This window comes from Cannabis sativa, chromosome 9, assembly GCF_029168945.1.
Source record: "Cannabis sativa cultivar Pink pepper isolate KNU-18-1 chromosome 9, ASM2916894v1, whole genome shotgun sequence".
NCBI classification, from domain to species: domain Eukaryota; kingdom Viridiplantae; phylum Streptophyta; class Magnoliopsida; order Rosales; family Cannabaceae; genus Cannabis; species Cannabis sativa.
The window spans coordinates 50,257,167-50,269,820 of NC_083609.1; the positions used below are offsets into that span (position 1 = coordinate 50,257,167).

The 12,654-nt window shown below is 33.3% G+C and overlaps 2 protein-coding genes across 3 annotated transcripts; one reads left to right on the forward strand and one right to left on the reverse strand.

Annotated features, from left to right (window-relative positions):
* Positions 1-975: 975 nt before the first annotated feature.
* Positions 976-7,901, forward strand: LOC133030962 (uncharacterized). Of its 2 annotated transcripts, XR_009684516.1 has the most exons (4): positions 976-3,444; positions 3,648-3,725; positions 3,838-6,231; positions 6,337-7,901. XR_009684516.1 is itself a non-coding variant. In XM_061104091.1 (3 exons), the coding sequence occupies exons 1-3, from the start codon at positions 3,181-3,183 to the stop codon at positions 4,849-4,851; spliced, it is 1,356 nt and encodes a 451-aa protein (XP_060960074.1). In that variant the 5' UTR covers positions 976-3,180; the 3' UTR covers positions 4,852-7,818. The 2 variants fall into 2 exon arrangements, 1 of the variants encoding a protein (XP_060960074.1); XM_061104091.1 differs by having other exon boundaries at positions 3,838-7,818.
* Positions 7,902-7,972: 71 nt separating this feature from the next.
* Positions 7,973-10,608, reverse strand: LOC115713718 (uncharacterized). Its single transcript, XM_061104957.1, has 3 exons — positions 9,788-10,608; positions 8,558-9,629; positions 7,973-8,404 (listed from the first exon to the last, which is right to left on the reverse strand). Exons 1-3 carry the CDS (start codon positions 10,606-10,608, stop codon positions 7,973-7,975), a joined length of 2,325 nt encoding a protein of 774 aa, XP_060960940.1.
* Between the last annotated feature and the right edge of the window lie 2,046 nt (positions 10,609-12,654).

A 12,654-nucleotide genomic window follows, 5' to 3' on the forward strand; every position in this document is an offset into this window, starting at 1 on the left:
AATATTTTACAACATACATTGTGATTTCCATACAATCATCAAATAAGCACATAAACTATCATGAAACCATCCAAATAAACACAAACATCATTTTAAATTCATATTTCATGAAAGTAAATTATTACCATGGCTCTGAGGCCAGTTGTTGGAATATGTTTTATTAGGATCTAGATTTACTACCATGTATGCTATTTAACATCCTAAATATGAATTTATAAAACAATGTAATTTAAACACATATAAAGTTTGAGAAACCTTACATTGGGTGTAGCGGAATTAAATGACTCCTTTCGCTCAGATCTCTAACCCTTGTATCCTTTCTATAGCAGAGTATCACAAATATCTGAGCCCGATTCTCCTTCTCTTGACTTGGATTCTTCACAGTCTTACACACTATGATTGAGTACCACTTGATGTGTGTGGGCGCTTACTTTATCACTATAGGGTTCGAAATATTGAAGAGAGAAAGAGACATGAAGGATTCGAATGGCATAGAGAAGATGACTCACATTTTTGACTGAAGGCAAGTGTGTTCATCATCTTTCAATTTGAGGCCATCATTATCTATTTATAGGAATCCAACTAGGTTTAGGTTTGAATTATTTGACATTAAAAAAATGATAAAATAAATGGTAAAATAGCCTATAAGTGGCCGACCATGGATGTGGGCCCCACTTTGCAATTTTGCTATTTTTCAACTATTTATTTTATTTTCTCAAAAATGCCATTTTTCAAATTCAACAACTTAAATGCCAAAACTATTTATTTAATAATTAAAATTAATTATCAAATAAAATTGCCATTTAACATATTTATTAATTAGACTTAATAAAGTCTCTTATTTAACAAATAAATCATAGAATCTCTTTTCTTCCCAATTAAGCCCTAGCTTAGTGAAAATTCATAAACTAGACCTAGTCTAATTTTAGAATTTTAATTAATTAATTAAAATCAATTAACTGAGTCTTACAAGCAGTATTGTCTCAACTAGTATGGGGACCATGGGCCTATACAACCGAGCTTCCAATAAGCAGATCTAGAATTTACCAAGTAAATTCCCTAACTTATTAATTTCTTATTGCATCCAACATAGAACTTGGAATTGCACTCTCAGTTATATATAGAACGCTTTATATGTTCCACGATATATAGATACGCTATAATCATTTAACCATCGTTCTAATCCCAATAATCAAAGATCCTCTATAGATAATTTACACCGAGTAGGGATAAATTTACTGTTTCACCCCTCAATGTATTTTATCCTTAAATCACTAGCTTCCTATAAATGATATTTCAGTAAACTAATATAATCACTAAAATAAGAGCTCTTCCATTTATCTCTATTAAGCCAAGCTCGAAAGAAATCATCGTTTCACTTCTATGTCCAGATAGAAGTTATAGATTCCATATCTATGTTTAGCGCTCCCACTCAATTGTACTATCATGTTCCCGAAATGTACGTATCACCCAGACCAAAAAGTAGGCTCAACTAACATATCAATGAACACAAATAACACTCTTGATCAGATCGAACCTAAGCATATCAGGATTAAGATCTTTTGATCTAAGATCAACCAGTGATATTGACTTAGAAAGATACAACGGTAAGATTATAATATCTTTACTAAGATCAATATCAGTCCCAGTCTAATGTATACTCCATACATCCGAAACTAGCATACTTTGTCAATGTCCTGTAAAGAACATAACACTTATCCAAGGTGTAAGTATAGTTCATCGCTGATTATCACATCAGTGTAAATTCAGTGCACTAATGAATCAAGGGACATTATCTTTCGAAGCATATAATCACAATTACATTCCACTGTGTTGACATCACTGTCATTGTGAATAACTATATGTTCTGGACTTAACAGATTTTGTACACATTAAACCATAACATATGAAAAGTACTATGTAAACATAAATAATTTCTAATCTTCTATTGATAACAAATCAGATTACATTGAAATGAGTATTATTTAGGGCATAAAATCCAAACATGCTCCTCCTTAATCAGCTCTTCATCTTCGTCATTTTCCATTCGAGCCGAGAGTTAAGCAATCATTCTCCATTAAGGGATTAGCAGGTAAAAATTATCTAATATTATTATTTGATTGTTAATATTCTTGGCAAAGACAATTAGAAATGGAAGGTAATAGGATAAATCTTATATTTTTTATTTTATTGAACTATTTTGCATAGGAAAGGTTGATATTCGCTTAAAATTGGGATTTCAGTCAGTCTTTTTTTATCAAATACCAATCTAGAGCCAAGTGACTTAAAGAGAAAATAATTCTTGATATTATCACTATAGTACGTGGGTGACGTTGTGATTTGGTTTTGGCTATTTCAAGTTTTTTATTGACGAGAGCTTATCGCACGTATATTTCATATTTTCTCTTATAATGCTAGTGGATTTACGTTTTTGAGTTTGTAGAGACCACAGTGTTGGGGAAATGATGTGGATTGCTTAGGAAAACTTCACTAATTGGATGAACTTAAGTAATCATTTTATTAGTTCTTGTCTTGCATGCTTTTTACTTTCTATATGCTTTCTCTTTTGCTATAGGCCATATTGCTTTAGACCATTCTATATATGTTGATATTTTATTTTACTTTTCTTTCATTTTTTTATTTATTAGTAGCTCTAGATTTTAGTTATAATTGAATGTTATGCTTAAGTATATAAGCTCTACGATTGAGAACTATTAGGGAAATTTACAAACACTATTGATTTTTCCCATTTTATTACATTTATACTGTGCCACGCTGGAAACAACATTTGTTACTGCCTTGAAACTTTAGCCGTGTAAGGGATTTATCATTGCCACTTGTCACGATAGGGTTTTGCCACGTTTATTTTTTTTTTAAAAAAAAATATTTTTAATTGTTTGATTTGACGGTTATGTGTTCTGATCAAAAAGTATTGTATTTATGTATTTTTCTTTTATTTTTTTTTTATTATTTTCGAATCTAAATTTTGTAATTGGTAATCTCTCTCATCTCAACTGTTCATCTTCTTCCCCATTTTCAGTTTTGTTATACGGTTGTAGTAGTGGGTGGTTTTTTCATTTTAAAAAATTTCAAATCCCATACCACTATCTTAAACTTCCCTCTCATTTTCCCTCCCATTTTTATTATTTTTGTCTATAAATACCTTCATAGTTCTTGATAATGGCCGTTACTCGTTCATCACCATCTCCGGCCAAAGTTACAAAACCCACAAAACAATCGCAGAAAACCAGACCCAAATCAAAAATGGGTAAAAAAAATCTGAAAGAGAACCCTCCTAGCCCCACTTCCCCTTCTGTTAAAAGAAAAACCATTGCTGGACCTTCGAAGAACACTCGAGGAAAAAGACCTCGAACTGTTGTTGAAAATTCAGACTCAGATTTTGAGTTGGATTCTGAATTTCTTAAGTCGCCTGTTTCTGTTAAGGTATTTTACTATTTATCTGTTGTTGTTTTTGAGGTTTTTTGTTTTTTTTTGTTAAATTTGATTTTTGAAGTTCATATATCTGGGTATTTGTTTGTTTTTGTCTCTGTATTTGTAATGGTTTTATATATTTTGTTTGATTTATTTATGTGTTTTTGTTAATTTTTTATTTGTTGTTTTGTTGGTGTTGTTTTGTTTAATTTTAGGGCAAGGGTAAATCCCCTGTAAAGGTGTTGCCATCATCAGGTGTGGCTGAGGAAATTCCTGTTAATAGGATTGTTGAGGTTTGTCATGTTATGCATTCTGTTCCATGTTTTTTTTATTGTTTTTTTGTTGTTGTTATTTTCGTAGTGTTTTATGGTGTTTTATCAGTGTTTTTATTGTTCTGTTTTTTAGGATTGGGAATGCAAGTACACCCGATCTCAATTCTATCATTCTAGAGTAGTAACATCTGGGTATTACTCTGTACTTGGTGACATTAAGAGAATTTTAACTGAAAGCCAATTGGAAATTTTTTCAAAATCTGTGTTTGGTTATTTTCTTCGGATTCCAGAGTACATAATTCATTACCAATTGCTTCATTGTTTGCTGTTGAGGGAGGTTCAGCAGCCTAATGGGTTGGAGTTTTGGGTTTGTGTCCAAGGGAAATACCTTAGGTTTAGTATCGAAGAGTTTGCGTTGGTCACGGGGTTAGATTGTCATGTTGATTCTGATTTTTATCAGTTTAAGCAAGATGATAATGAATTGATCAAACATTGTTTTAAGGGGTACAAAAAAATTACCAAGGGTGCTATTCAGACTGCTTTTATTGCTGACAATCTTAAGGATAACGACGATCTTGCAGTCAAGTTGGCTGTATTGTATTTTGTGCAGTGTTATTTGTTAGGTGGTCCCCCGGGTAAAGTTGTTTCGTCTGAGGAAATAGATGTTGTCGATAGTGGTCGATATAATGAATTTGGGTGGGGCAAGCATTGTTTTGATATCACTATGCATTCTTTGAAGGGTAAGATAGATTCTGGTTATAAGAGGGTAGTTCGTAGTGACGAGGATGGTGGGTATTACAGATTATTGGGTTTTCCTTTGGCTATTCAATTCTGGTTTTTCGAGTGTTGCCCGTATGTTATTGGGAAACTGTCCTTGTACTCAAATGCTGGCATTCCAAGGATTTTGAATTGGCCTAAATTACCCAAGGACAAGGAGGGTATGGTGAAAATGGATGTAATGAACACCCTCATTTTCGATCGGTCTTTGAAAGAGGTAATCCTGTTGTTTTTTATTATCTTTCCACTGTTGTTTTACTGTTGTTTTTGTATACATTATTTATACTTTATGTTTTTATTGTTCTTGTTATTTTATAATATCAGTTTCATGTGCGTATTGTTTTTTTTTGGTTTTTGTTGTTTCAGTTAAAATTAAGAAACATCACTCCAACTTCCGTTGAGAGATTGAGTTTGAGCCTCACTGATTTTTTCTCTGGTGAGACTACTCCCGAGGCTGTAAAATTCAAAATTAAAGGTGGTTCCAAGCCTGCTGGTCAACCTGGCTTGATGGGTTCTTCTTCATCATCTGCTCATGAGAATGTCTCCCGAGTTGAGTTTGAGGAATTTAAAAAGTGTTTATCTGTTGTTGTCAGCCAGCAAGGGATTCTTATGAAATCTATTGCTGAGATGAACAAGAAGCTGGACATTCTTATTGAGGTGTTTTTTTTTAATTGTCATTACTTTTTCTGTTATTTTTTTAGTAGTGTTTTTATGTTGTTTTATACAGTTAATTAATTTTTTAATTTTTTATTTTTGTTCTCAGTCATCCCAAGGTGGTCTTACTCACAATGGATCTCAGTCTGAAGATGCTCTTCGTACTTCAGAAAATGAGGATGATGAAGATTCCACTTCGGAGGAAGACGAGGATGATAAATTCGACGATGACAAAGGAGATGATCATCATGACGATGAAACTGATGATGATGATGATGATCTGGGTGGAGATGGTGTTGGTGCTGGTCAGGATGAGGCTCACACGGGCGATGTTCGTAACGATGAGGGTGTTGTTGTCCCCGAGGTTGTTTCGAGGGATGATGATACCGGCAAGATGGATGATGCCAAGAATTCTGACCCTGTGGAACCTATTGCAGAGATCAAACAGGTGTATTTATTGTTTGGACATCATTTTTTTTGTGCTTTTTTGTGTGGATTTCTGTGTTTTGTGTTTGTTTTAATAGTTTTTTACTGTTTTTTTTTGTTGTCAGCCTGAACAGTCTTAAGGTGGGTAGGACAACATTGATGTTGATGCAACAATTGCATCTGCTGTTAAAGCTGTGGAGAATTTGGTTTGTGTTTCTGTTTTTTTTTTTTTTTGTAATTTGTATTTATATGGTATTCTATTGTTGTTTTTATGGTGTTTTTATTGTACTGTTTGAAACTTAAAAAAAATCTTTTTTTTTATCCTTTCTCTTTTTTAGATTGGTTCCTCTACTAATGCCCCTGCTCCTGTTGAGACTTATGAGAAGACTGATCTTGAAATGGTTGTTTTTCAAGAGACTCCTATTTTACATCCTCAAAAGAGGGATCGGAAGAAAGGAGCTGTTTTGAAATCCCCATTCATTGAGCTTGCTTCTGGTGCATCTAAATCAGGTTCATCCTCAGTTTCTCCTGATGATTCTGTGTATAAGGTCGTTAAATATGTGCGTGGTTTGTGCCCGTTGGACAACAAGATTGGTGAACCTGTCGATCCGCAATTGGAAGCTGAGTTTGTCAAGTGGGTTGATACAGGTCTTAGAAAGCATAAATCTAAGTAAGTATTTTTGTAGGTGTTTTCAGTTATATATCTGTTATCGTTTTCCATTTATTTTTTATTTTTTCATTTGTGTTTTGATATTTTTTTATTTGTTTTTTTTAGCACAACAACTAATGTGTATTGTAAGGGTAAGGACACAATATTTCCGCCATTTCGTTTTGGTGTTGAGGACATCGGGAACAAGATGTGGTTTCATAACCTTGCCTACCCTAATTGTTTCCTTACCAATTCTGTAAGTTTTTATTATTATTATTATTATTATTATTATTATTTTACATATTGTTTTTTTATTTATTTATTTTTTTGATGTTTTTAAGTGTTGTTCTGTTAGTTTTTTATACGTTTGAATGTTTTTTTACTAACTTTTTTTTTTCTTTTTGTTCAGCACATTGACATCATTTTCTATTATCTTCGTAAGAAAATAATGTACTCAGCCGAGCCGAAAATCAAAGTCACCACAACTGATTGCCTGTTTTGTTCTAGCATAACAACTTTGTATGAGAAGTTTGTTGAGAAAAACAATGATATATCGGTGTTGTCTCTTTCTCACAATGTGGCCCAGTACATTCAAGGTGGTAAGATATTATGTGCCACTCCTTGGCATTTGGTTGATCATGTTGTTATGCCTATCAATGTAAAATTACAGGATCATTGGATTTGTGGTCGTCTTAACATAGTTGACAGGCGCATATATCTGTACAATTCATTGCGTTCTGGGAGGTATATGACAGCTGCCAAAGAGGCTTGCAAGCCTTTCTCTGTTATTTTACCATATTACTTCTCTATGTTAGACTTCAAAGGCCTTCGCAACGAAGCTAAGTTTAGCACTATGGAACATTTCCCTATTGTTGCTATTGATGGTTTACCCGAGCAGGTCACAGCGTAAGTTTTATGTTTAGTGTTCAATGTTTTTCACTGGTTGTTTGTATTTTTATTTTTATGTTATGTGACTTTGTTTTTTATCAGTGTTCTCATAGTGTCTTTTTTTGTGTTTCCTTGTTGTTTTTTTTTCCAGTGATTGTGGTGTTTTTGTTGCATCATTTGCTGAGTATTTCATTGATGGCAAACCCATCCCGTCCTCTGATTTTGATGTGGAAATTCACCGCGATCGTTTGGCTGTGTTATTTTATCAATATGGGATGAAGAAGCAAACTGAGAACATTGAAAGTGAATCCGAGGCCCCTCCCAGCCTTCCCAAGAAGTGATTTGTTTTTTCAATCAGACTGTCATTGTTCTTATAGTTTTTTAATGTTGTTTTAATGTTTTTTATGTTGTTTTTCTTAAACAAACATTGGTGTTATGTTGTGTTTCCTTACGTTTTGTGTGGACCACATGTAATCTTTTTATTTTTGTATGTTTTTTCTTATTATTTTTATGTACAAACAAGTTGGTATGTTAAAGTTGTTTGTTTTTTCATTTCACATCCCTTCTTTTTTTGTTTTTTTTTTCTTATAGTTTCTCTGTTTTTTTGAATACAAATATTAATTTCAGTATTAAAAACACAAACTGTTTCAATAACAAACTTCATATATATATATATATATATATATTCAATTTAGTATCCAACATCTTTTAATATCCAATCTAAAGTATCAACAATTCTCAATGTAATCAATGTTTTTCAAATAAAAAATGTATTCCCTTTGTATTTCAGAAATTTAAATTCCTCAATATCTCATTCTCAAAACTTATGTGTAGTTTTCTTTTTTTTTTTTCCACTGTTGTTCTGTTGTTGTTTTTATTCCCTTCTACGTCTTCTGCTGCATGTTCTTTTGTTATGCCCCAGTTCACCACATTTGCTGCACTTGTTGTGTTGATCCTTTTCCCATCCAGCCTTCCTTCTCAATGTTTTTGGTCTTCCTGATTTTACTCTTTCATGTGGAGGCAAGACTATAATATTCTTCACTTCTTCCGGTACCTCCCATTCACTTTGGTGTCCTATTGGGTAAACTGTCCCTGAATAAGTTGCCAGCCAATTTTTTTTCGTGTAGTAATCTGAACAGTAGGTGTACGGGTCCATGTTCATCTCCCTCATCACGGCCACTGCGTGCCCGCATGGCATTTCATCTATTTGGAACCTGTTGCACGTGCATGTTCTTTTTTCTAGGTCTACTTCCCACGATTCTTTCATTCTTGTTACCTCAAACAAGTAATCTGTTGTTGCTTTAACCTGTTTTAAATTTGATTGAAAAAAAAAATCAAACATAGCTGTAATTCCAACAACAACAATACAAAACTATTAAAACAACACTACAACAACAACTTTTACTTACTGTTTATTTTTTTTTTTCCAAAAAAAAAAGAAGCATAATTAATATTTTACCTCCAGATTCAATGAGTATGTGTAATTTTTCAACAGTATGTCTTCTCCAGTTGGTGATAGCTTAGTGAAGGTGTTGTGTGCTTTTGTCCTATTAGTATGCGTCCATTGTTGCACCAATGCTCTCAAGCATTCTAGCAGCGTTGTAATTGGTAGCTCCCTTGCTGCCAAATTTGCAGCGTTCAGTGATTCTGATATGTTTGAGGTCATTGTGGAATACCTCTTGTTTTGGCTATGAATTCTTGACCACTTTTCATACCCGATTTTTTTTAGGTAAGGTCTTATGCGTTTGTCCAATCCATCCAATTCAGCCATGTGGAACTCGAATTGCTTTTCTGTGTAGGCTTTGACTGCTCCAAAGAATGGCAGATTGTATTTGGCAGCATGTTGTTTGAAGCTTGTTTTAAGGTTGCTCAAAATGTGGTAACCGCACTTGTGTGCAATTTCTGGATAGATTTCTCTTGCTGCTTTGATGAGGCTTTCATTCCTGTCTGAAATTAGGCATTGGTGTTCCCGTACCCCATATGCTTCTTTAAATTTTTTGAAGAACCATTTCCAAGATTGGTCATTCTCAGAATCTGCAACACAAAACGCTAGTGGAAAAATATGACCTGCTGCATCTTGTGTGCATGCGCACAACAAAGTTCCCCCATAAGCTGCTTTGAGGAACGTTCCGTCCACAACAACTATCGGTCTGCATGCTCCCCACCCTTTTATGGATGCATCCAACGCCATGAAAACAAAGAGCAAGCTGTTGTCTTCTGCCGTTTTCAGATCGACAAATGATCCAGGGTTTGTTTTTTCCACCATGTGTAAGAAACTCGGTATTAGGCTGTACGAGTCACTAGCATTACCTCTCAAGTCGTTTACTGCATGTTCCTTACTTCTCCAAGCTTTCATATAGTTCATTTTGATGCCAAATCTGTATTTCAACTCCCCTTTTATGTCCATCGCTGTTGCCTTGGTCTTTATGTTCAAGAACTTCGGTTTTATGCATTCCCCTATCAGTTTCGATGTTGCTTGCCTTTGGTCTTCATGCCTAATATTTATGGGGCATGTGTGCATATTTGAGAACCTATTGAAACAAAAAAACAACAAAAACAACATTAAAAAACTATTAAAACAAACCTGTTGCAGATACCAAACATGTGTATTTCAGTACAAATTGTGGAAACAGGGCATTTGTTAAGGCTGACAACAAAAACAACATTAAAAAACTATTACAAAACCAACCTCCTGATTATGAATGTGTTTGTTGGGCCATTTCTCGATGCTCTTAGTGACCAATTGCAGCTTTCGTAAACACATTTCAGACTGTACTCTTGAGAGTAGGACTTCCACACTTTGTACTGAAAGTTGTTTTTGATTGCGTAGTAGCTGAGGACATTTTTTAGAGTTTCTTTGTCTTTGTATGCCTGTCCTTTTTCCACTTCGGGGTGTTGCTTGTCTGTTATTAACTTTGCATTGTTGATGTCGATTTCTGGATCCAGTTTTTTACTGGTGTTTTCAAGTTGTTCTACCATTTCTTCAGCAACCAGATTTGCATAGTCAATTATGTCGAATTTGTCCTCCTCATCTTCTATTGTTTCTGACTTTTCCCCTTCTTCTGTTTGCTGTCCCGTTGTGTATGATTCTGTTGTTGTTATGTTGTTTTCAAGCGTTGTTGTGTTGTTTTCGATCATTGCCACATTATATTCATTCGGTGTTGTTGTGGATATCGAATTTGGTGTTGCAGCAGGTGTTGTGTTGTTGTTTTGCTGGTTGACACATAGTGGATATGTCGTGAAATCTGTTTCCTTCATTTTCAATTCCAAGTAAAAGTAGAGGCTTCGATCGTTGCATATTTTGATCGGTGGTATTCCTTCTTTAGCTTGGTACTGTATTTGTAGTGTTGTGCTGGTGTTTTCGCAACCCAATGAAGTAAGCAGTATTTGCAGTAGCTCTTCGTACTTGCATTTTGTTGGTATGAATTCTCCACTAGCCACATAGCTCACATAATTGTGATCTTCATTCCATTGTCCATTGCTCTTGATGAGTACTGGTAGACGTTCCATTACCTGTCATTCCAGGGTCTTATTTAATGTTAAAACAATAGTACAACAACAATAAAACAATAGCAAAACAACAAAAAAAAAATTAACAAAAAAAAAACAACAACGATAAAACAACACAAAAACAACCAAACAGAAATACCCATTATATTTTTTGTTAGTTTTTATTATTATATTTGTCTGATACATTTATGTATGAATGTTTTTGTATTACTAACCGCAAAACAACATTAGAACAACCCTAATGTTGTGTTTGAATAATTGTACTATTTTATCAATTTTTTTTTTCGAAATCATTTTGTGTTACAAACGTCAAATTAACAATAGAACAACCCTCATTTATGTTTTTGCATCATAAATTAAAGAATATCACATTTGTGTTTTCGTTTTTTTTTTTTGTAAAACTTCAGATCTAAATCTTGTTTTTTATTTTTTTTTTGGTTTCTTAAGAATTAAATTATTTTTTGGGTTTTGTTGTGTTTACCTCTGTTATTTTGGGTGGACAGTTTTCTGTATGTCTTGTTCTTCAATTCTGATTCCTTTTCAAAAAACTCTTCGCCGGATTTAATGGTTTTTTCTTGGTGATTTTCGTCTCCGGCGTCTCCCCACACACGAAGAAGGTTGTTTCCCGTGTGTTTTACTGTTCACAGTATAAATGAAATGATGTTGGGCTTGGGCAGTACAAAAGTAATGAAATTGGGCTGGGGCAGTAAAAATGTTGTTTTTGCCGTGTCCCAGTATAATTGTAAAGTTTTGGTCCAAAAGGAGTATTTTTGTAAAATTCCCAACTATTATCATGTATTAACTTTACTTGTAAAATTATAAGAGAACAAAAATGATACGCTAACAAAGTTATAGTCCATTTAAATATTAAGTTCAAAAGTTTTTTTTTTCTTTCTTAAAATAGGTTCTTTTATTTTTCTAGTGCATCCATTCTTTATAAAGTAAAGGATCTTGGTTAGCGTCTCCAAGCTAAGCTCCACATAGCTGCTTAGAATTTAGAGCTTGATAGTCAGTTGTTCTTCTAATTTATCCATTATTCTTTCAGCTGGTTTGGAATGCTTCTGTGGTGGTCCACAGTTGTTTGATTGTCTTCTTGTTGTTTTCAAATTGATTTGGACTTGTAGTGGAGGACTTATTCTTCCACAATTTACATAAATTATTTTCTTTGTTCATGTTATTTTGTTTATCATGTTTATCTTTCACATAATTTTTACTACTTCTTGATGAACTAAAATATATCTCAAATTTTTATTATACTGTTATGTATTTGGTCTTGCAATTATTTCTCTCATCTTTCTACTATTATGATGCTAAGACTATATTAATGACTTTTTGATATTATCTCATCTCATCCAAAACTAGACCTCCAGCTCTCTATTTATTTGTTTTCATTACATGTACTATATGAGTTTCTTAGGTAAAGTACAATTATATGTGTGGCTCTTAGTAATTCAGAAGGGTAATAGATCTGTATCACCTGTTATTATATATATAATACAAGGGTGACGGGTTTTTAGTCAAATGTGTGTTCATTATTTTGGTAGATTCTAAAATATTGGTTAGCAAAAAGAATATATATGTATACTATTTTGTGAATTTGATCTTCTATTTAGACCTATAACATGTTTCTGCCAAACAGTTTTGGCCTATGTGTGGTTGAATAGTTGATACCTTCTTATTTATTGCTTAGTTTTGTTTAATAAGATTTTGTTAATTTAATTACATATGTAGAATAGCTGTAAAGAGGTAGTCCCCTATTTTTAGTAGAAAAATTATTCTTAATGGTATGTGTGTATATGTGCAACTATTATATGTGTACTTTTTGTATTTGCTTATATAGCATTATGTAATTATTTTGCTATAAAAGATATTTATTTTGACATTGTTAGTTTTTTTAGCTATTATTAGTATTGTACGATGGTTCTTGGGTTGGACTAGATTTTTGAGACATGCTTCCATCTCTTTTTGGAGAGTAGGTTGTTAGACTATATATATAATGTATGTAATATAGTATATACAATGATATGAAATGCGGAAAATAAACTG